The sequence below is a fragment of the Phalangium opilio genome, unplaced genomic scaffold, assembly GCF_054372755.1.
Source record: "Phalangium opilio isolate 3A_F unplaced genomic scaffold, DU_Popi_V2 ptg000054l_1, whole genome shotgun sequence".
NCBI classification, from domain to species: Eukaryota; Metazoa; Arthropoda; class Arachnida; order Opiliones; family Phalangiidae; genus Phalangium; species Phalangium opilio.
The window spans coordinates 2014716-2037620 of record NW_028324173.1 but is presented as its reverse complement, the minus strand read 5'-3'; the positions used below and the strand labels follow the sequence as shown (position 1 = coordinate 2037620).

The 22905-nt window shown below is 39.1% G+C and overlaps 2 protein-coding genes across 2 annotated transcripts; both read right to left on the bottom strand.

Annotated features, from left to right (window-relative positions):
* Nucleotides 1-5716: 5716 nt before the first annotated feature.
* LOC149669947 (uncharacterized) lies at nt 5717-11158 on the bottom strand. The gene has a single exon (XM_089840442.1). The coding sequence runs from the start codon at nt 11156-11158 to the stop codon at nt 5717-5719; it is 5442 nt and encodes a 1813-aa protein (XP_089696568.1).
* A 5908-nt stretch (nt 11159-17066) lies between these two features.
* LOC149669946 (uncharacterized) lies at nt 17067-22508 on the bottom strand. Its single transcript, XM_089840441.1, has one exon. It carries the CDS (start codon nt 22506-22508, stop codon nt 17067-17069), a length of 5442 nt encoding a protein of 1813 aa, XP_089696567.1.
* Nucleotides 22509-22905: the final 397 nt, after the last annotated feature.

Below are 22905 nucleotides of genomic sequence, written 5' to 3'. Positions count from 1 at the left end.
GTTTGTCGTAGCTCAATGTTTTTAGTATGGTTAGATGGGGGACAAATTGAACTATAACATACTAAAAGGACATCCCCGTATCTCCAATAGAAACAGAGTTACGAGCCTGCAAAGTTTATTTTCAAAAATCAAAAGTAACCTTCTAACAATAAGTGAGACAAAAATAAGTTGACGACGATATTGAGGTAGCCTCAAGTTTAAAGTATCCTTGTATGGGGAGCAAAGAGTACTATAACATATCCAAAGGAGATCCCAGTATCTCTTGTAGAACAAGAGTTATGAGCCTCCAAAGTTTAGTGCAAAAATCATAAGTAACATAATAAAAATAAGTGAGACGATACCAAAGTTGACGAACATTTTGCTTAATATCTCGGCCCCTGTTTGTCGTAGCTCAATGTATTTAGTATGGTTAGATGGGGGACGAATTGGACTAAAACATACTCAAAGGACATCCCCGTATCTCCAGTAGAAACAGAGTTACGAGCCTGCAAAGTATAGTCTAATGCATTTCCTATGGAGGGGGTTTGTTTCGTTACGTTTTGGTTAAGTACTCGGCCCCTGTTTGTCGTAGCCCAAAGTTTTTAGTATGGTTAGAAGGGGGACAATTTGGACTATAACATAGCCTAAGGACATCCCCGTATCTCTAGTAGACACAGAGTTATGGGCCTGCAAAGTATAGTCTAATGCATTTCCTATGGAGGGGTTGTTTGTTTACGTTTAGCTTAATTACTCGGCCCCTAATTGTCGTAGCTCAATGTTTTTAGTATGGTTAGATGGGGGACAAATTGAACTTTAACATACTCAAAGGACATCCCCATATCTCCAGTAGAAACAGAGTTACGAGCCTGCAAAGTTTATTTTCAAAAATCAAAAGTAACCTTCTAACAATAAGTGAGACAAAAAATAAGTTGACGACGATATTGAGGTAGCCTCAAGTTTAAAGTATCCTTGTATAGGGAGCAAAGAGTACTATAACATATCCAAAGGAGATCCCAGTATCTCTTGTAGAACAAGAGTTATGAGCCTCCAAAGTTTAGTGCAAAAATCATAAGTAACATAATAAAAATAAGTGAGACGATACCAAAGTTGACGAACATTTTGCTTAATATCTCGGCCCCTGTTTGTCGTAGCTCAATGTTTTTAGTATGGTTAGATGGGGAACAAATTGGACAAAAACATACTCAAAGGACATCCCCGTATCTCCAGTAGAAACAGAGTTACGAGCCTGCAAAGTATAGTCTAATACATTTCCTAAGGAGGGGTTGTTTGTTTACGTTTAGCTTAATTACTCGGCCCCTGTTTGTCGTAGCCCAAAGTTTTTAGTATGGTTAGATGGGGGACAATTTGGACTATAACATATCCTAAGGACATCCTCTTATCTCCAGTAGAAACAGAGTTACGAGCCTGCAAAGTATAGTCTAATGCATTTCCTATGGAGGGGTTGTTTGTTTACGTTTAGCTTAATTACTCGGCCCCTGTTTGTCGTAGCTCAATGTTTTTAGTATGGTTAGATGGGGGACAAATTGAACTATAACATACTAAAAGGACATCCCCGTATCTCCAATAGAAACAGAGTTACGAGCCTGCAAAGTTTATTTTCAAAAATCAAAAGTAACCTTCTAACAATAAGTGAGACAAAAATAAGTTGACGACGATATTGAGGTAGCCTCAAGTTTAAAGTATCCTTGTATGGGGAGCAAAGAGTACTATAACATATCCAAAGGAGATCCCAGTATCTCTTGTAGAACAAGAGTTATGAGCCTCCAAAGTTTAGTGCAAAAATCATAAGTAACATAATAAAAATAAGTGAGACGATACCAAAGTTGACGAACATTTTGCTTAATATCTCGGCCCCTGTTTGTCGTAGCTCAATGTTTTTAGTATGGTTAGATGGGGGACAAATTGGACTAAAACATACTCAAAGGACATCCCCGTATCTCCAGTAGAAACAGAGTTACGAGCCTGCAAAGTATAGTCTAATGCATTTCCTATGGAGGGGTTGTTTGTTTACGTTTAGCTTAATTACTCGGCCCCTGTTTGTCGTAGCCCAAAGTTTTTAGTATGGTTAGATGGGGGACAAATTGGACAATGACATACTCAAAGGACATCCCCGTATCTCCAGTAGAAACAGAGTTACGAGCCTGCAAAGTATAGTCTAATGCATTTCCTATGGAGAGGGTTTGTTTCGTTACGTTTTGCTTAAGTACTCGGCCCCTGTTTGTCGTAGCCCAAAGTTTTTAGTATGGTTAGAACGGGGACAATTTGGACTATAACATATCCTAAGGACATCCCCGTATCTCTAGTAGACACAGAGTTATGGGCCTGCAAAGTATAGTCTAATGCATTTCCTATGGAGGGGTTGTTTGTTTACGTTTAGCTTAATTACTCGGCCCCTGTTTGTCGTAGCCCAAAGTTTTTAGTATGGTTAGATGGGGGACAATTTGGACTATAACATATCCTAAGGACATCCTCTTATCTCCAGTAGAAACAGAGTTACGAGCCTGCAAAGTATAGTCTAATGCATTTCCTATGGAGGGGTTGTTTGTTTACGTTTAGCTTAATTACTCGGCCCCTGTTTGTCGTAGCTCAATGTTTTTAGTATGGTTAGATGGGGGACAAATTGAACTATAACATACTAAAAGGACATCCCCGTATCTCCAATAGAAACAGAGTTACGAGCCTGCAAAGTTTATTTTCAAAAATCAAAAGTAACCTTCTAACAATAAGTGAGACAAAAATAAGTTGACGACGATATTGAGGTAGCCTCAAGTTTAAAGTATCCTTGTATGGGGAGCAAAGAGTACTATAACATATCCAAAGGAGATCCCAGTATCTCTTGTAGAACAAGAGTTATGAGCCTCCAAAGTTTAGTGCAAAAATCATAAGTAACATAATAAAAATAAGTGAGACGATACCAAAGTTGACGAACATTTTGCTTAATATCTCGGCCCCTGTTTGTCGTAGCTCAATGTATTTAGTATGGTTAGATGGGGGACGAATTGGACTAAAACATACTCAAAGGACATCCCCGTATCTCCAGTAGAAACAGAGTTACGAGCCTGCAAAGTATAGTCTAATGCATTTCCTATGGAGGGGGTTTGTTTCGTTACGTTTTGGTTAAGTACTCGGCCCCTGTTTGTCGTAGCCCTAAGTTTTTAGTATGGTTAGAAGGGGGACAATTTGGACTATAACATAGCCTAAGGACATCCCCGTATCTCTAGTAGACACAGAGTTATGGGCCTGCAAAGTATAGTCTAATGCATTTCCTATGGAGGGGTTGTTTGTTTACGTTTAGCTTAATTACTCGGCCCCTAATTGTCGTAGCTCAATGTTTTTAGTATGGTTAGATGGGGGACAAATTGAACTTTAACATACTCAAAGGACATCCCCATATCTCCAGTAGAAACAGAGTTACGAGCCTGCAAAGTTTATTTTCAAAAATCAAAAGTAACCTTCTAACAATAAGTGAGACAAAAAATAAGTTGACGACGATATTGAGGTAGCCTCAAGTTTAAAGTATCCTTGTATGGGGAGCAAAGAGTACTATAACATATCCAAAGGAGATCCCAGTATCTCTTGTAGAACAAGAGTTATGAGCCTCCAAAGTTTAGTGCAAAAATCATAAGTAACATAATAAAAATAAGTGAGACGATACCAAAGTTGACGAACATTTTGCTTAATATCTCGGCCCCTGTTTGTCGTAGCTCAATGTTTTTAGTATGGTTAGATGGGGAACAAATTGGACAAAAACATACTCAAAGGACATCCCCGTATCTCCAGTAGAAACAGAGTTACGAGCCTGCAAAGTATAGTCTAATGCATTTCCTAAGGAGGGGTTGTTTGTTTACGTTTAGCTTAATTACTCGGCCCCTGTTTGTCGTAGCCCTAAGTTTTTAGTATGGTTAGATGGGGGACAATTTGGACTATAACATATCCTAAGGACATCCTCTTATCTCCAGTAGAAACAGAGTTACGAGCCTGCAAAGTATAGTCTAATGCATTTCCTATGGAGGGGTTGTTTGTTTACGTTTAGCTTAATTACTCGGCCCCTGTTTGTCGTAGCTCAATGTTTTTAGTATGGTTAGATGGGGGACAAATTGAACTATAACATACTAAAAGGACATCCCCGTATCTCCAATAGAAACAGAGTTACGAGCCTGCAAAGTTTATTTTCAAAAATCAAAAGTAACCTTCTAACAATAAGTGAGACAAAAATAAGTTGACGACGATATTGAGGTAGCCTCAAGTTTAAAGTATCCTTGTATGGGGAGCAAAGAGTACTATAACATATCCAAAGGAGATCCCAGTATCTCTTGTAGAACAAGAGTTATGAGCCTCCAAAGTTTAGTGCAAAAATCATAAGTAACATAATAAAAATAAGTGAGACGATACCAAAGTTGACGAACATTTTGCTTAATATCTCGGCCCCTGTTTGTCGTAGCTCAATGTTTTTAGTATGGTTAGATGGGGGACAAATTGGACTAAAACATACTCAAAGGACATCCCCGTATCTCCAGTAGAAACAGAGTTACGAGCCTGCAAATTATAGTCTAATGCATTTCCTATGGAGGGGTTGTTTGTTTACGTTTAGCTTAATTACTCGGCCCCTGTTTGTCGTATCCCAAAGTTTTTAGTATGGTTAGATGGGGGACAATTTGGACTATAACATATCCTAAGGACATCCTCGTATCTCCAGGAGAAACAGAGTTACGAGCCTGCAAAGTATAGTCTAATGCATTTCCTATGGAGGGGGTTTGTTTCGTTACGTTTTGCTTAAGTACTCGGCCCCTGTTTGTCGTAGCCCAAAGTTTTTAGTATGGTTAGAAGGGGGACAATTTGGACTATAACATATCCTAAGGACATCCCCGTATCTCTAGTTATCGCACCTTCCTAGTGTCGCATGCTAATTGCTGGGATATTTTAATAGCGTTTGGCTACTTAATAGAGCCTATCACCGACTGAAAAATGATAGCCTATTTACCTTGAGTTCTCTGAAGTCCAAAAACGTCCTAATTCGCTGTTTCCTAAAGTCTCTAGGCTAAGTTAGAGTCAAGTAAATTCCAAGTTTTGTAACAAATAAAAAAAGAAGTGATCCGAGTTTTATTTTGCCGTCCAAAGTGGCTACATGTGAAAATTTTGAAAGGGTCTAATTTTACAAAGGAAATGCTTTGGTATTTATACCTTTTGCAAAGGGGTTGGTCCTGCCCAGTACCCTTACCAAAGGCTGGGTCCGGGGGACCAATGAACTTTCTTTCTAGGGTATAAGTTCTTGCTCATCCCTATAGAAGTGGTATTTTTCCATGAAAGGTTGATTTTGAAAACACCTGACACCTGGTTTTTGTCGGTTTTTCCATTTTCGTTAAGTTTCAAAACATGTTGTTTTCGATTTCTATTTCTATTTTTTACATTTTATTCTAAATTTATTTGATGTTATTTATCTTAAGTTAATTTAATTTTAATTTTGATTTAATTGAAATTTCTCGTGATATTTTCTTCACTCCCCACCGTAATATGTGACGCAACCTTGAGTCATGTATTACTTAAAAATTATACAAAACTATTCGCGAGAAATTTGGTCCTATTTAAATTGATATTTTCTTATTCCTAGTTTTACATCTTATGTTTTATGTTTTTCACAGTTGTTCTTAATTTATTTATTATACAATCCAATTTTAATTCGTTAATTTCAGTTTTAAATTTCCTTAATTTCTTAAAATTATGGTTCAGTTATCTCTAAGGGGTACAGAAGTTGTATGGGTCTTCTTAATATTGAACCATTACTTAATCTTATCATGCAAGCTCTGACCTGGTTGTCTCTACCCATTAATGTTTCCGTTATTGTTCCTAATTTCCATTCATGTTTTGGTTTTTTGTCTTGATGTATTAAGACTACGTCTCCTAACTTAATTGTATGAGTTAATTGTCTATCCGAATAATGGGCTGTTCTCAACTGGAGTAAATACTCCTCGTGCCATCTTTTCCAAAGCCTATCTAATAATTGCTGCCTGTACTTTAATCTATTTGTTAATTGTTGTTGTGTTTGCTTTTGAATGGTCTGATCGAATGTTTGGGGTGGTAAAGAATTAACTCTTTTACCTAGTAAAAAATGCGAGGGACTTAAAGGGGTTGGTTCCTGGGGGTCATTGTAAACAAATGTGATTGGGCGTGAATTTATGGATGCCTCTGTTTCTAAAAGAATGGTTTCCATTTCGGGGTAGGTTAGTTTCGAATTTTTAAGTACCTTCTTCAAAATTGTTTTAGTCGACCTAACCATACGTTCATAGAAACCTCCCCACCATGCGGCTCGTTCGGCTATAAATTTCCAATTAATTCCTTCCCTCCCAAAATATTCCAATAGTTTTTCCTCTTTCAATTTTTTCCAAATGTTTTGCATGTCCTTGTTTGCGCGCTCGAACGTTTTTGCATTATCTGTGTAGATAGTATGTGGCAAACCTCGCCTAGCTACCATTCGTCTGAAAGCTAACATAAACTCTTCTGTTGATAATGATGGTATTAGTTCCAGATGCAAAGCTCTTGTAACTGCGCAGGTTACTAAACAAATATAAGCCTTGTCCAAATCCTTATTTTTCTCAAAATATGAGGGTCCCTTCACATACACTGGCCCCGCAAAATCTATCCCTATAACTGAGAAGGGTGGGGCTTCCTCAATCCGGTCTTTCGGTAAGGGCGCAGTTGGTGCGCTTCCAGCTTTACTAAGTAGTTTCCTACATGCCATACATCCCCTAACCACTTTCCTTGCTAACTGTCGACCCGAAATAATGAAATATCTTTCTCTGACTTGAGTTAAGGTCTCTTGGACTCCCCCATGCATAACTCTGTTGTGACTGCGTTCCGTTAACAAATAGGCTAACCTTTGTTTCGAATTTAGAATTATGGGGTGCTTTTGTTCTTGAGTCAAATCCGATTGGTCTAATCTTCCCCCTACACATAATTGATTTTGATTATTGAAAATTGGCTGAAGGGTTGCTAGCTTATTTGAGTTCCCTAATTTCTCACCGATTTTAATTGTAGCTATCTCGTTACAATAGTCTATCCCCTGGACGCAGTTTACCCAATCTATTTCCGCTTTTACCATCTCCGCCGCGGTTACGGGTCCATCTTGTTTATTTTTTCTGAATGCCCTTCTAACATAGGCTGTAACTCTTAACGCTTTGTCCAACTTACTATACCTAGGAAGGTCAATAATCTTATCTAATCCAGGTTTTTCATCAATGTTTATGACTAAAATTGTTTTTCTCATCTCCTGTTCTAACTCTTTGGGGTCTATCTTTATTTTTCTGGAATCGTCCATGGGCCATTCTGATCTCGGTAACAACAACCAACTAGGTCCCTCCCACCATTTTTTGAGCGCGTGCAGATTCTCCGCTTTTACTCCCCGTGTAGGAATATCTGCTGGATTATCAACCCCTGGGCAGTGGAACCAATCTTCTGTATTTGTGAGCCTTTGTATTTCTGATATTCTGTTTGATATAAAAGGTTTCCACGTGGTTGACGCTCCCCTAATCCAATAAAGGGCAATTTTGGAATCTGTCCACATAAAAGTCCTAATCAATTTTTTGCTAAACGTTGATTTTACATAATTTACCAAACGCGCTCCTAAATTGCATCCCATTAGTTCTAATCGTGGTATCGATAGTTCGGGTTCTAATTTGGAACTTTGTTGAAACTGCTTAAGCGGTGCGACTCGTGCCTTGGATGTTACAAAAGCTACCCTAATTTTTCCCGCCTTTGTTATATACCTAACGTAAACAATAGCCGCATAGGCGTTCCTACTTGCATCTGTAAAACAGTGTAACTCCCAAGTATCTACTTCTTCCTCCCCATCAAAATAATGCCTTGGCATACTAATATCTCGAAGATTTGGCAAATCGTGGCACCAATCAAGGAATTCTTCCGCTAACTCTGGTCCTAAAGTTTCGTCCCAATCTACCTTCTCCACCCATAACCTCTGAAATAAGAGTTTTGCTCTAATTGTAAATGGGGTCAAAATTCCTATAGGGTCAAATATTTGTGCAACGGCACTGATTACGCAACGCTTGGTCGGCTTGATGTTTTGTAATATCTCAATTAATTTTGTTAAGTCAAAAAAGTAAGTGTCCGAATTTGGGTTCCACCTTAGCCCTAACAGTTTGATTCCTTCGGGTGCCTCCTTACCATCAAACATGGGGACCGAATTTTCCGATTTTGTGTCTCCCCATAACTTCCTAAGATCAGGCGAATTTGTGTTCCATTTCCTAAATCGCATGTTGGCGCTGCTCATTATCTTATTAATTCCTACAGTAGTTTCATAAGCCTTTTCCACATTTTGTTCCCCACTAGTCAAATCATCTACATAGAGATCCTGGTCCAATATTCTAACTACATTTTCATCCGCTCCCTCCACCTTGTGTATGTGATACTTTATTGTTAGAGCTAACAAAAGAGGGCTTGAAGTGATTCCAAAAGGTACGCGTGCCATACGTAGGGTTTTAAATTCATTTTCTTTTAATTGGTCATGCGTCTCAGCGTTTACCCATAAAAATCTCACTGAATCCCTTTCTGACTCTGCTAGGGCTATCTGGAGAAACGCCTTCTCAATATCCGCTACGAATGCGACCTTATTCATTCTAAATCTCAACAATAATAATAAAATATCCGGGTTCAGATTTGGTCCCGCTGCTAAACAATCATTTAAGGAGGGGAGCCCCTTTCCATGAGCTGACCCATCTAACACTACTCTCAAGCTTGTGGTGGCCGACGCGCTTTTTACCGGCTGATGGGGAAGGTAAAAAGTTCCCGCTGGGGCTAAGCTATTTTCGGGTACAATTTCTGCTATCCCCTTTTCCAATTGGTCATCTATGACCTTTTTATAGTCCTCAAACAAAATAGGGTCCCGAATGAATCTACGTACTAAAGAATTCCCCCTTTTTGTTGCTAAGTCCAAGTTATCAGGCAACAATTCCTTCTCTACCTTCCACGGAAATTTCACGTGGTATCGCCCATTCTCCATCTTAGTTTCCAAATTAAAATTCTCAATTATTTCCTGGTTCCCCAAATATGCTACCCTTTTCTCCTCATTCTCAATTCCTATAGATTCCAATTTCCAAAATTTCTCAATTATCTCATCAGCTTTTCTTTCCACTACACCTACCCTCATTACTGTTATTGGGCAGCTATTTACGTTTACCTGGTTCCCCGAATCCAAGGGTCCTTGCACGGCCCATCCCAATTTTGTTTCAATGGCCATAATCCTAGGTCCAAATCTTTCTGTCTTTCCTGACGCGACTGTCCAATAATAATCTCCCCCTATTAACAAATCCATCCCATCTGAATCTGGGCTCTGAGTTGTTGGTTTATCCGCTAATTGCCAACCCTTTTGTTTCATGTATGTCTCAATCTCATGGCATTTAAACGCAGTTACTGAGTTGCAAACGTACGGAACTTCTATCGCTATAATCTCAACCCTTTGTTCCGGTTTTTCTACGTTTTCGAGAGTTACCTTGACTCGCTTCCTAATTTGTTCCGATACCTCCTTACTCATGAAGGTGTTAAATCCAACCTTAGTTTCTCCCACTACTGGTAATCTTAATTTCCTAGATACATCTTCCCTAATAAATGACGCTTGCGCCCCGGAGTCCAAAAAACACCTTACTTCTAAACCTGTATTTTGCTGTACTGGGTTCCTAACAATAGCTCTCGCCGACTGCAGCAAAACAGTTTCATCAATCCCTTCCCCATTACTAACTGAGGCTACCCCCACGTTCAAGGTTACGTTCTCCTCCTTATTTTCTACTGTAAAGTTAGCTGGGTTTTTGTCACACACCGCGTAATTGTGGCCCTTTTGGCATTTCTTACATGTCTTAAACCTGGCATTGCAATCTCTGACTCTATGGTTCTGTCTCAAACAAAGGTAGCATCGACGTTGTTCTCTAATTAAGTTACGTTTTTGTTCCAAATTAAACTTAGGACAATCATTCGAATTATGCCCGTTAGCTTCACAGAATATGCAAAATGGATTTTCCGCTCGATTTTGACTATGATTTTGATATCTATTGTCCCTATTTTGATACCTGTTTTGATTTTGATAACTATTTTGCGGGTATGTTACACCCGTTGACAAGGCCGAAGCTGTGTGCCTTTGGTAGGAAGGTTTTCTTTCAACGTACTCCTTATAACTATTTGTCCCAATTTTTTCTGAGCTAGATTTAGATCCTAAAGCTCTACAGGCTTCCCTTGATTCAATCTCCTCCCTCAAATAATCAACCATCTGGTCAATATCCCAATCAGTATTCGCTTTTCTAACGCGCCTAAAATCTAACCTAATCTCTTCTGGAAAGCATTCCAATATTCTTGGGCATAAAGCCACACTACACTTCCTTACATCTTCCCCCACGGATTTTAAGCTTCTAATGTTAATATCAATGGTATTAATTAGTTCTCTCAGACCTTTCAAATTGCTGATCTTATATACAGGTTCTAGATTTTGTAATTTATGCATGTGGGTATTGACAACCTGGTCTCTCTGACCAAATCTCCTTTCTAAAATGTCTATAGCCTCATCGTAAGTTGCGTCACTGGGGTACATTCCCGTTAAAGCTAATTTCGCTTCACCTTCTAAATACGATTCTAAATACGTGAATTTTTCTACCTTGTCAATGTTTTGCTTGTGAACGGCTGAAGAAAACTGGTTCCAGAAGCTTGTCCACTGGGTGATTTCCCCGTCGAATTTTCTTACGGTGAGCTTAGGTAGCTTGGCGTGTTGGGTGACCTGAGTCGGGACGACTTGGCTGGCCACGGTATTTCCGGTGATGATCGTGGAAGTTGAGCTGGACGCCGATGTTGTCGCCCCCTTGATACTTTCTATGCGTCGGTTCGCCTTCCGTACTGCCCTAATGATTTTATCCCGGTACTCCTGGGCCTTTTCTGTATCCTCTTCTTGTTGTTTATCATTGTCGAATAGCGCTTCGATTTTGGCGTCGTAGTCTATCAGAGCTTCCTCCTTTTGTTGAAAAATTGCCACGATGTCTTCTACGTCTTCGACATCACAGTTCGTTGCTTTAAGTAGCGTCTCAAGTTCTGTGATTAGCTTCGTAACTAAAGTTCTTATGACTTTTCGCGATGTCTGAAACTTATTCAATTCCGTTTCTCGACTCGCCATTGTTCTTTCTGACTACTTTTCTCACGATTCCGATTTTAATTATTTTTCCAATTAACCGTTTGGGTCAGTCCAAAATCCTATATTATTTCCTAATTGCAAGATCCGATTTGGCAGATTCCGATTCCGATTTACGTTTTACACTAAAAAGCGTACCCTTTCTTTTCACTTTAATCCTAATTAATTTTATCTAAAGTCCCGAATTTTTAGTTCTAATTCCCGGGTTTCATTGCACCATATCGCACCTTCCTAGTGGCGCATGCTAATTGCTGGGATATTTTAATAGCGTTTGGCTACTTAATAGAGCCTATCACCGACTGAAAAATGATAGCCTATTTACCTTGAGTTCTCTGAAGTCCAAAAACGTCCTAATTCGCTGTTTCCTAAAGTCTCTAGGCTAAGTTAGAGTCAAGTAAATTCCAAGTTTTGTAACAAATAAAAAAAGAAGTGATCCGAGTTTTATTTTGCCGTCCAAAGTGGCTACATGTGAAAATTTTGAAAGGGTCTAATTTTACAAAGGAAATGCTTTGGTATTTATACCTTTTGCAAAGGGGTTGGTCCTGCCCAGTACCCTTACCAAAGGCTGGGTCCGGGGGACCAATGAACTTTCTTTCTAGGGTATAAGTTCTTGCTCATCCCTATAGAAGTGGTATTTTTCCATGAAAGGTTGATTTTGAAAACACCTGACACCTGGTTTTTGTCGGTTTTTCCATTTTCGTTAAGTTTCAAAACATGTTGTTTTCGATTTCTATTTCTATTTTTTACATTTTATTCTAAATTTATTTGATGTTATTTATCTTAAGTTAATTTAATTTTATTTTTGATTTAATTGAAATTTCTCGTGATATTTTCTTCACTAGTAGACACAGAGTTATGGGCCTGCAAAGTATAGTCTAATGCATTTCCTATGGAGGGGTTGTTTGTTTACGTTTAGCTTAATTACTCGGCCCCTGTTTGTCGTAGCTCAATGTTTTTAGTATGGTTAGATGGGGGACAAATTGAACTATAACATACTCAAAGGACATCCCCGTATCTCCAGTAGAAACAGAGTTACGAGCCTGCAAAGTATAGTCTAATGCATTTCCTATGGAGGGGTTGTTTGTTTACGTTTAGCTTAATTACTCGGCCCCTGTTTGTCGTAGCCCAAAGTTTTTAGTATGGTTAGATGGGGGACAAATTGGACAATGACATACTCAAAGGACATCCCCGTATCTCCAGTAGAAACAGAGTTACGAGCCTGCAAAGTATAGTCTAATGCATTTCCTATGGAGGGGGTTTGTTTCGTTACGTTTTGCTTAAGTACTCGGCCCCTGTTTGTCGTAGCCCAAAGTTTTTAGTATGGTTAGAAGGGGGACAATTTGGACTATAACATATCCTAAGGACATCCCCGTATCTCTAGTAGACACAGAGTTATGGGCCTGCAAAGTATAGTCTAATGCATTTCCTATGGAGGGGTTGTTTGTTTACGTTTAGCTTAATTACTCGACCCCTGTTTGTCGTAGCCCAAAGTTTTTAGTATGGTTAGATGGGGGACAATTTGGACTATAACATATCCTAAGGACATCCTCTTATCTCCAGTAGAAACAGAGTTACGAGCCTGCAAAGTATAGTCTAATGCATTTCCTATGGAGGGGTTGTTTGTTTACGTTTAGCTTAATTACTCGGCCCCTGTTTGTCGTAGCTCAATGTTTTTAGTATGGTTAGATGGGGGACAAATTGAACTATAACATACTAAAAGGACATCCCCGTATCTCCAATAGAAACAGAGTTACGAGCCTGCAAAGTTTATTTTCAAAAATCAAAAGTAACCTTCTAACAATAAGTGAGACAAAAATAAGTTGACGACGATATTGAGGTAGCCTCAAGTTTAAAGTATCCTTGTATGGGGAGCAAAGAGTACTATAACATATCCAAAGGAGATCCCAGTATCTCTTGTAGAACAAGAGTTATGAGCCTCCAAAGTTTAGTGCAAAAATCATAAGTAACATAATAAAAATAAGTGAGACGATACCAAAGTTGACGAACATTTTGCTTAATATCTCGGCCCCTGTTTGTCGTAGCTCAATGTTTTTAGTATGGTTAGATGGGGGACAAATTGGACTAAAACATACTCAAAGGACATCCCCGTATCTCCAGTAGAAACAGAGTTACGAGCCTGCAAATTATAGTCTAATGCATTTCCTATGGAGGGGTTGTTTGTTTACGTTTAGCTTAATTACTCGGCCCCTGTTTGTCGTATCCCAAAGTTTTTAGTATGGTTAGATGGGGGACAATTTGGACTATAACATATCCTAAGGACATCCTCGTATCTCCAGGAGAAACAGAGTTACGAGCCTGCAAAGTATAGTCTAATGCATTTCCTATGGAGGGGGTTTGTTTCGTTACGTTTTGCTTAATTACTCGGCCCCTGTTTGTCGTAGCTCAATGTTTTTAGTATGGTTAGATGGGGGACAAATTGAACTATAACATACTAAAAGGACATCCCCGTATCTCCAATAGAAACAGAGTTACGAGCCTGCAAAGTTTATTTTCAAAAATCAAAAGTAACCTTCTAACAATAAGTGAGACAAAAATAAGTTGACGACGATATTGAGGTAGCCTCAAGTTTAAAGTATCCTTGTATGGGGAGCAAAGAGTACTATAACATATCCAAAGGAGATCCCAGTATCTCTTGTAGAACAAGAGTTATGAGCCTCCAAAGTTTAGTGCAAAAATCATAAGTAACATAATAAAAATAAGTGAGACGATACCAAAGTTGACGAACATTTTGCTTAATATCTCGGCCCCTGTTTGTCGTAGCTCAATGTTTTTAGTATGGTTAGATGGGGGACAAATTGGACTAAAACATACTCAAAGGACATCCCCGTATCTCCAGTAGAAACAGAGTTACGAGCCTGCAAAGTATAGTCTAATGCATTTCCTATGGAGGGGTTGTTTGTTTACGTTTAGCTTAATTACTCGGCCCCTGTTTGTCGTAGCCCAAAGTTTTTAGTATGGTTAGATGGGGGACAAATTGGACAATGACATACTCAAAGGACATCCCCGTATCTCCAGTAGAAACAGAGTTACGAGCCTGCAAAGTATAGTCTAATGCATTTCCTATGGAGAGGGTTTGTTTCGTTACGTTTTGCTTAAGTACTCGGCCCCTGTTTGTCGTAGCCCAAAGTTTTTAGTATGGTTAGAACGGGGACAATTTGGACTATAACATATCCTAAGGACATCCCCGTATCTCTAGTAGACACAGAGTTATGGGCCTGCAAAGTATAGTCTAATGCATTTCCTATGGAGGGGTTGTTTGTTTACGTTTAGCTTAATTACTCGGCCCCTGTTTGTCGTAGCCCAAAGTTTTTAGTATGGTTAGATGGGGGACAATTTGGACTATAACATATCCTAAGGACATCCTCTTATCTCCAGTAGAAACAGAGTTACGAGCCTGCAAAGTATAGTCTAATGCATTTCCTATGGAGGGGTTGTTTGTTTACGTTTAGCTTAATTACTCGGCCCCTGTTTGTCGTAGCTCAATGTTTTTAGTATGGTTAGATGGGGGACAAATTGAACTATAACATACTAAAAGGACATCCCCGTATCTCCAATAGAAACAGAGTTACGAGCCTGCAAAGTTTATTTTCAAAAATCAAAAGTAACCTTCTAACAATAAGTGAGACAAAAATAAGTTGACGACGATATTGAGGTAGCCTCAAGTTTAAAGTATCCTTGTATGGGGAGCAAAGAGTACTATAACATATCCAAAGGAGATCCCAGTATCTCTTGTAGAACAAGAGTTATGAGCCTCCAAAGTTTAGTGCAAAAATCATAAGTAACATAATAAAAATAAGTGAGACGATACCAAAGTTGACGAACATTTTGCTTAATATCTCGGCCCCTGTTTGTCGTAGCTCAATGTATTTAGTATGGTTAGATGGGGGACGAATTGGACTAAAACATACTCAAAGGACATCCCCGTATCTCCAGTAGAAACAGAGTTACGAGCCTGCAAAGTATAGTCTAATGCATTTCCTATGGAGGGGGTTTGTTTCGTTACGTTTTGGTTAAGTACTCGGCCCCTGTTTGTCGTAGCCCTAAGTTTTTAGTATGGTTAGAAGGGGGACAATTTGGACTATAACATAGCCTAAGGACATCCCCGTATCTCTAGTAGACACAGAGTTATGGGCCTGCAAAGTATAGTCTAATGCATTTCCTATGGAGGGGTTGTTTGTTTACGTTTAGCTTAATTACTCGGCCCCTAATTGTCGTAGCTCAATGTTTTTAGTATGGTTAGATGGGGGACAAATTGAACTTTAACATACTCAAAGGACATCCCCATATCTCCAGTAGAAACAGAGTTACGAGCCTGCAAAGTTTATTTTCAAAAATCAAAAGTAACCTTCTAACAATAAGTGAGACAAAAAATAAGTTGACGACGATATTGAGGTAGCCTCAAGTTTAAAGTATCCTTGTATGGGGAGCAAAGAGTACTATAACATATCCAAAGGAGATCCCAGTATCTCTTGTAGAACAAGAGTTATGAGCCTCCAAAGTTTAGTGCAAAAATCATAAGTAACATAATAAAAATAAGTGAGACGATACCAAAGTTGACGAACATTTTGCTTAATATCTCGGCCCCTGTTTGTCGTAGCTCAATGTTTTTAGTATGGTTAGATGGGGAACAAATTGGACAAAAACATACTCAAAGGACATCCCCGTATCTCCAGTAGAAACAGAGTTACGAGCCTGCAAAGTATAGTCTAATGCATTTCCTAAGGAGGGGTTGTTTGTTTACGTTTAGCTTAATTACTCGGCCCCTGTTTGTCGTAGCCCTAAGTTTTTAGTATGGTTAGATGGGGGACAATTTGGACTATAACATATCCTAAGGACATCCTCGTATCTCCAGTAGAAACAGAGTTACGAGCCTGCAAAGTATAGTCTAATGCATTTCCTATGGAGGGGGTTTGTTTCGTTACGTTTTGCTTAAGTACTCGGCCCCTGTTTGTCGTAGCCCAAAGTTTTTAGTATGGTTAGAAGGGGGACAATTTGGACTATAACATATCCTAAGGACATCCCCGTATCTCTAGTTATCGCACCTTCCTAGTGTCGCATGCTAATTGCTGGGATATTTTAATAGCGTTTGGCTACTTAATAGAGCCTATCACCGACTGAAAAATGATAGCCTATTTACCTTGAGTTCTCTGAAGTCCAAAAACGTCCTAATTCGCTGTTTCCTAAAGTCTCTAGGCTAAGTTAGAGTCAAGTAAATTCCAAGTTTTGTAACAAATAAAAAAAGAAGTGATCCGAGTTTTATTTTGCCGTCCAAAGTGGCTACATGTGAAAATTTTTAAAGGGTCTAATTTTACAAAGGAAATGCTTTGGTATTTATACCTTTTGCAAAGGGGTTGGTCCTGCCCAGTACCCTTACCAAAGGCTGGGTCCGGGGGACCAATGAACTTTCTTTCTAGGGTATAAGTTCTTGCTCATCCCTATAGAAGTGGTATTTTTCCATGAAAGGTTGATTTTGAAAACACCTGACACCTGGTTTTTGTCGGTTTTTCCATTTTCGTTAAGTTTCAAAACATGTTGTTTTCGATTTCTATTTCTATTTTTTACATTTTATTCTAAATTTATTTGATGTTATTTATCTTAAGTTAATTTAATTTTAATTTTGATTTAATTGAAATTTCTCGTGATATTTTCTTCACTCCCCACCGTAATATGTGACGCAACCTTGAGTCATGTATTACTTAAAAATTATACAAAACTATTCGCGAGAAATTTGGTCCTATTTAAATTGATATTTTCTTATTCCTAGTTTTACATCTTATGTTTTATGTTTTTCACAGTTGTTCTTAATTTATTTATTATACAATCCAATTTTAATTCGTTAATTTCAGTTTTAAATTTCCTTAATTTCTTAAAATTATGGTTCAGTTATCTCTAAGGGGTACAGAAGTTGTATGGGTCTTCTTAATATTGAACCATTACTTAATCTTATCATGCAAGCTCTGACCTGGTTGTCTCTACCCATTAATGTTTCCGTTATTGTTCCTAATTTCCATTCATGTTTTGGTTTTTTGTCTTGATGTATTAAGACTACGTCTCCTAACTTAATTGTATGAGTTAATTGTCTATCCGAATAATGGGCTGTTCTCAACTGGAGTAAATACTCCTCGTGCCATCTTTTCCAAAGCCTATCTAATAATTGCTGCCTGTACTTTAATCTATTTGTTAATTGTTGTTGTGTTTGCTTTTGAATGGTCTGATCGAATGTTTGGGGTGGTAAAGAATTAACTCTTTTACCTAGTAAAAAATGCGAGGGACTTAAAGGGGTTGGTTCCTGGGGGTCATTGTAAACAAATGTGATTGGGCGTGAATTTATGGATGCCTCTGTTTCTAAAAGAATGGTTTCCATTTCGGGGTAGGTTAGTTTCGAATTTTTAAGTACCTTCTTCAAAATTGTTTTAGTCGACCTAACCATACGTTCATAGAAACCTCCCCACCATGCGGCTCGTTCGGCTATAAATTTCCAATTAATTCCTTCCCTCCCAAAATATTCCAATAGTTTTTCCTCTTTCAATTTTTTCCAAATGTTTTGCATGTCCTTGTTTGCGCGCTCGAACGTTTTTGCATTATCTGTGTAGATAGTATGTGGCAAACCTCGCCTAGCTACCATTCGTCTGAAAGCTAACATAAACTCTTCTGTTGATAATGATGGTATTAGTTCCAGATGCAAAGCTCTTGTAACTGCGCAGGTTACTAAACAAATATAAGCCTTGTCCAAATCCTTATTTTTCTCAAAATATGAGGGTCCCTTCACATACACTGGCCCCGCAAAATCTATCCCTATAACTGAGAAGGGTGGGGCTTCCTCAATCCGGTCTTTCGGTAAGGGCGCAGTTGGTGCGCTTCCAGCTTTACTAAGTAGTTTCCTACATGCCATACATCCCCTAACCACTTTCCTTGCTAACTGTCGACCCGAAATAATGAAATATCTTTCTCTGACTTGAGTTAAGGTCTCTTGGACTCCCCCATGCATAACTCTGTTGTGACTGCGTTCCGTTAACAAATAGGCTAACCTTTGTTTCGAATTTAGAATTATGGGGTGCTTTTGTTCTTGAGTCAAATCCGATTGGTCTAATCTTCCCCCTACACATAATTGATTTTGATTATTGAAAATTGGCTGAAGGGTTGCTAGCTTATTTGAGTTCCCTAATTTCTCACCGATTTTAATTGTAGCTATCTCGTTACAATAGTCTATCCCCTGGACGCAGTTTACCCAATCTATTTCCGCTTTTACCATCTCCGCCGCGGTTACGGGTCCATCTTGTTTATTTTTTCTGAATGCCCTTCTAACATAGGCTGTAACTCTTAACGCTTTGTCCAACTTACTATACCTAGGAAGGTCAATAATCTTATCTAATCCAGGTTTTTCATCAATGTTTATGACTAAAATTGTTTTTCTCATCTCCTGTTCTAACTCTTTGGGGTCTATCTTTATTTTTCTGGAATCGTCCATGGGCCATTCTGATCTCGGTAACAACAACCAACTAGGTCCCTCCCACCATTTTTTGAGCGCGTGCAGATTCTCCGCTTTTACTCCCCGTGTAGGAATATCTGCTGGATTATCAACCCCTGGGCAGTGGAACCAATCTTCTGTATTTGTGAGCCTTTGTATTTCTGATATTCTGTTTGATATAAAAGGTTTCCACGTGGTTGACGCTCCCCTAATCCAATAAAGGGCAATTTTGGAATCTGTCCACATAAAAGTCCTAATCAATTTTTTGCTAAACGTTGATTTTACATAATTTACCAAACGCGCTCCTAAATTGCATCCCATTAGTTCTAATCGTGGTATCGATAGTTCGGGTTCTAATTTGGAACTTTGTTGAAACTGCTTAAGCGGTGCGACTCGTGCCTTGGATGTTACAAAAGCTACCCTAATTTTTCCCGCCTTTGTTATATACCTAACGTAAACAATAGCCGCATAGGCGTTCCTACTTGCATCTGTAAAACAGTGTAACTCCCAAGTATCTACTTCTTCCTCCCCATCAAAATAATGCCTTGGCATACTAATATCTCGAAGATTTGGCAAATCGTGGCACCAATCAAGGAATTCTTCCGCTAACTCTGGTCCTAAAGTTTCGTCCCAATCTACCTTCTCCACCCATAACCTCTGAAATAAGAGTTTTGCTCTAATTGTAAATGGGGTCAAAATTCCTATAGGGTCAAATATTTGTGCAACGGCACTGATTACGCAACGCTTGGTCGGCTTGATGTTTTGTAATATCTCAATTAATTTTGTTAAGTCAAAAAAGTAAGTGTCCGAATTTGGGTTCCACCTTAGCCCTAACAGTTTGATTCCTTCGGGTGCCTCCTTACCATCAAACATGGGGACCGAATTTTCCGATTTTGTGTCTCCCCATAACTTCCTAAGATCAGGCGAATTTGTGTTCCATTTCCTAAATCGCATGTTGGCGCTGCTCATTATCTTATTAATTCCTACAGTAGTTTCATAAGCCTTTTCCACATTTTGTTCCCCACTAGTCAAATCATCTACATAGAGATCCTGGTCCAATATTCTAACTACATTTTCATCCGCTCCCTCCACCTTGTGTATGTGATACTTTATTGTTAGAGCTAACAAAAGAGGGCTTGAAGTGATTCCAAAAGGTACGCGTGCCATACGTAGGGTTTTAAATTCATTTTCTTTTAATTGGTCATGCGTCTCAGCGTTTACCCATAAAAATCTCACTGAATCCCTTTCTGACTCTGCTAGGGCTATCTGGAGAAACGCCTTCTCAATATCCGCTACGAATGCGACCTTATTCATTCTAAATCTCAACAATAATAATAAAATATCCGGGTTCAGATTTGGTCCCGCTGCTAAACAATCATTTAAGGAGGGGAGCCCCTTTCCATGAGCTGACCCATCTAACACTACTCTCAAGCTTGTGGTGGCCGACGCGCTTTTTACCGGCTGATGGGGAAGGTAAAAAGTTCCCGCTGGGGCTAAGCTATTTTCGGGTACAATTTCTGCTATCCCCTTTTCCAATTGGTCATCTATGACCTTTTTATAGTCCTCAAACAAAATAGGGTCCCGAATGAATCTACGTACTAAAGAATTCCCCCTTTTTGTTGCTAAGTCCAAGTTATCAGGCAACAATTCCTTCTCTACCTTCCACGGAAATTTCACGTGGTATCGCCCATTCTCCATCTTAGTTTCCAAATTAAAATTCTCAATTATTTCCTGGTTCCCCAAATATGCTACCCTTTTCTCCTCATTCTCAATTCCTATAGATTCCAATTTCCAAAATTTCTCAATTATCTCATCAGCTTTTCTTTCCACTACACCTACCCTCATTACTGTTATTGGGCAGCTATTTACGTTTACCTGGTTCCCCGAATCCAAGGGTCCTTGCACGGCCCATCCCAATTTTGTTTCAATGGCCATAATCCTAGGTCCAAATCTTTCTGTCTTTCCTGACGCGACTGTCCAATAATAATCTCCCCCTATTAACAAATCCATCCCATCTGAATCTGGGCTCTGAGTTGTTGGTTTATCCGCTAATTGCCAACCCTTTTGTTTCATGTATGTCTCAATCTCATGGCATTTAAACGCAGTTACTGAGTTGCAAACGTACGGAACTTCTATCGCTATAATCTCAACCCTTTGTTCCGGTTTTTCTACGTTTTCGAGAGTTACCTTGACTCGCTTCCTAATTTGTTCCGATACCTCCTTACTCATGAAGGTGTTAAATCCAACCTTAGTTTCTCCCACTACTGGTAATCTTAATTTCCTAGATACATCTTCCCTAATAAATGACGCTTGCGCCCCGGAGTCCAAAAAACACCTTACTTCTAAACCTGTATTTTGCTGTACTGGGTTCCTAACAATAGCTCTCGCCGACTGCAGCAAAACAGTTTCATCAATCCCTTCCCCATTACTAACTGAGGCTACCCCCACGTTCAAGGTTACGTTCTCCTCCTTATTTTCTACTGTAAAGTTAGCTGGGTTTTTGTCACACACCGCGTAATTGTGGCCCTTTTGGCATTTCTTACATGTCTTAAACCTGGCATTGCAATCTCTGACTCTATGGTTCTGTCTCAAACAAAGGTAGCATCGACGTTGTTCTCTAATTAAGTTACGTTTTTGTTCCAAATTAAACTTAGGACAATCATTCGAATTATGCCCGTTAGCTTCACAGAATATGCAAAATGGATTTTCCGCTCGATTTTGACTATGATTTTGATATCTATTGTCCCTATTTTGATACCTGTTTTGATTTTGATAACTATTTTGCGGGTATGTTACACCCGTTGACAAGGCCGAAGCTGTGTGCCTTTGGTAGGAAGGTTTTCTTTCAACGTACTCCTTATAACTATTTGTCCCAATTTTTTCTGAGCTAGATTTAGATCCTAAAGCTCTACAGGCTTCCCTTGATTCAATCTCCTCCCTCAAATAATCAACCATCTGGTCAATATCCCAATCAGTATTCGCTTTTCTAACGCGCCTAAAATCTAACCTAATCTCTTCTGGAAAGCATTCCAATATTCTTGGGCATAAAGCCACACTACACTTCCTTACATCTTCCCCCACGGATTTTAAGCTTCTAATGTTAATATCAATGGTATTAATTAGTTCTCTCAGACCTTTCAAATTGCTGATCTTATATACAGGTTCTAGATTTTGTAATTTATGCATGTGGGTATTGACAACCTGGTCTCTCTGACCAAATCTCCTTTCTAAAATGTCTATAGCCTCATCGTAAGTTGCGTCACTGGGGTACATTCCCGTTAAAGCTAATTTCGCTTCACCTTCTAAATACGATTCTAAATACGTGAATTTTTCTACCTTGTCAATGTTTTGCTTGTGAACGGCTGAAGAAAACTGGTTCCAGAAGCTTGTCCACTGGGTGATTTCCCCGTCGAATTTTCTTACGGTGAGCTTAGGTAGCTTGGCGTGTTGGGTGACCTGAGTCGGGACGACTTGGCTGGCCACGGTATTTCCGGTGATGATCGTGGAAGTTGAGCTGGACGCCGATGTTGTCGCCCCCTTGATACTTTCTATGCGTCGGTTCGCCTTCCGTACTGCCCTAATGATTTTATCCCGGTACTCCTGGGCCTTTTCTGTATCCTCTTCTTGTTGTTTATCATTGTCGAATAGCGCTTCGATTTTGGCGTCGTAGTCTATCAGAGCTTCCTCCTTTTGTTGAAAAATTGCCACGATGTCTTCTACGTCTTCGACATCACAGTTCGTTGCTTTAAGTAGCGTCTCAAGTTCTGTGATTAGCTTCGTAACTAAAGTTCTTATGACTTTTCGCGATGTCTGAAACTTATTCAATTCCGTTTCTCGACTCGCCATTGTTCTTTCTGACTACTTTTCTCACGATTCCGATTTTAATTATTTTTCCAATTAACCGTTTGGGTCAGTCCAAAATCCTATATTATTTCCTAATTGCAAGATCCGATTTGGCAGATTCCGATTCCGATTTACGTTTTACACTAAAAAGCGTACCCTTTCTTTTCACTTTAATCCTAATTAATTTTATCTAAAGTCCCGAATTTTTAGTTCTAATTCCCGGGTTTCATTGCACCATATCGCACCTTCCTAGTGGCGCATGCTAATTGCTGGGATATTTTAATAGCGTTTGGCTACTTAATAGAGCCTATCACCGACTGAAAAATGATAGCCTATTTACCTTGAGTTCTCTGAAGTCCAAAAACGTCCTAATTCGCTGTTTCCTAAAGTCTCTAGGCTA